At 46.4% G+C, this 1,280-nt stretch overlaps 1 protein-coding gene across 3 annotated transcripts in view; it reads right to left on the bottom strand.

Annotated features, from left to right (window-relative positions):
• SMG5 (SMG5, nonsense mediated mRNA decay factor) overlaps window positions 1-1,280 on the bottom strand; it is a 34,549-nt gene that overhangs the window by 22,511 nt on the left and 10,758 nt on the right. For all 3 annotated transcript variants that reach the window (XM_023516481.1, XM_003795261.3, XM_023516480.1), the window contains exon 5: window positions 222-311. In XM_023516481.1, the coding sequence (XP_023372249.1) occupies window positions 222-311 (90 nt within the window). The remainder of the gene's footprint in view (window positions 1-221; window positions 312-1,280) is intronic.

The raw sequence follows: 1,280 nt of genomic DNA, 5'->3' as shown, positions 1-1,280 counted from the left end.
AACCCGCCACCTTAGGTGTATGTGGCTGGCGCCTTAGCAGCTTGAGCCACAGGTGCCGAGCCTCACTGACCATTTCTAACAGGACAGTAAAAAAAAGGGACCACTGAGGCGGACTGGAGGAAAAAGTTACCAGAGGCCAAACTACTCTTCCTGCTCTCTGATCATGTGAAGGTTGGCCTGCCTATAGCCCAAAAGAGAAAATCAAAAGTGCAGAATCTTACACAAATCCCCCAGGTACACTAGACATCGGTGGCATGCCATCTGTGCCCAATCCATCTCCTTCCCTGAGGCAGACACAGGCTTCTTGCAACCTGAGAAAAAAAGAAAGATTTATGAGCCCATTCCTCTGCCCCCAACCTATAGGAAAATACCTTTTCTGGGCATAGAAAGGAGATCAAGAATCCAGGGCCAGCTTTGGAACTCCACCTTTCTGCCTCTCTTAGGCAGAGAAAATATTTATCCAGGACATAGGGAGAGACACAGAGGACCACAGGTAGACATAGATAGGGACACAGAGATTCACAGGTAGGATTCAATCACAGGACAAGAAGAACTAAAAAGAGTGCCATCATGCTTTTATGATGGCCTCCTCAAAGCAGGATGGTGCCCGAGGAGGCCATCATCAGAAAGCTAAAATAAGGAGGAAGAGATGAGGCTCGAGTGTCAAGAAGGTGCCTTATGTAGAATATACTAACACAAAGGCAAAAGGCTTGTGTGGGATGGGAAATTGGCTTGCCCAAGAAGAATGGAATGTGAATGATGCCAGGGCATCTGCCCTGCTTCTGCCTAGAGGAGGAGGTCCATGGGGAAGGTGGCCTATTGGAGAGTCTGCCCACAAGGAGAAAAGTAAGTCTGAGGACTAGTGACAGTCAAAGCCAAAGATACCTCAGCTCTTATCTGGCCCTTCACTCAAGTCGCCTTATAAATTCCAGTCGGAGAGTGTGAGCTCTCTAGGAGGCAGTTTTCCCACATGCACATGCCAGCTACTGGTCTAAGAGTTCTATAGTATTAACTTGGTTAATCCTCAACCCTATGAGGTTACTCTTACCCCTCCCGTTTCACAATTGAGAAAATCAAAGTCACAGTGCTGGTAAGTGGCAGAGCCAAGATTCAGGAGGCTTCAGATCAGCCACCTAAAGCCTCCCCAGAGGTGCATACCTCCCACTCTGAGAAACTGTGATGTTTCTTTTCTACAGATACTTCACAGTTAACTCAATCAATGAAAAGAAAACTAAAATGGTTTGGGGAATTAATCCTTCAAAGTAACCTTTTTTTTTTTT

Source organism: Otolemur garnettii, unplaced genomic scaffold, assembly GCF_000181295.1.
Source record: "Otolemur garnettii isolate 467f Iridium unplaced genomic scaffold, OtoGar3 scaffold00091, whole genome shotgun sequence".
Taxonomy (NCBI): Eukaryota; Metazoa; Chordata; class Mammalia; order Primates; family Galagidae; genus Otolemur; species Otolemur garnettii.
This window is presented reverse-complemented; position numbering and strand designations above follow the sequence as displayed.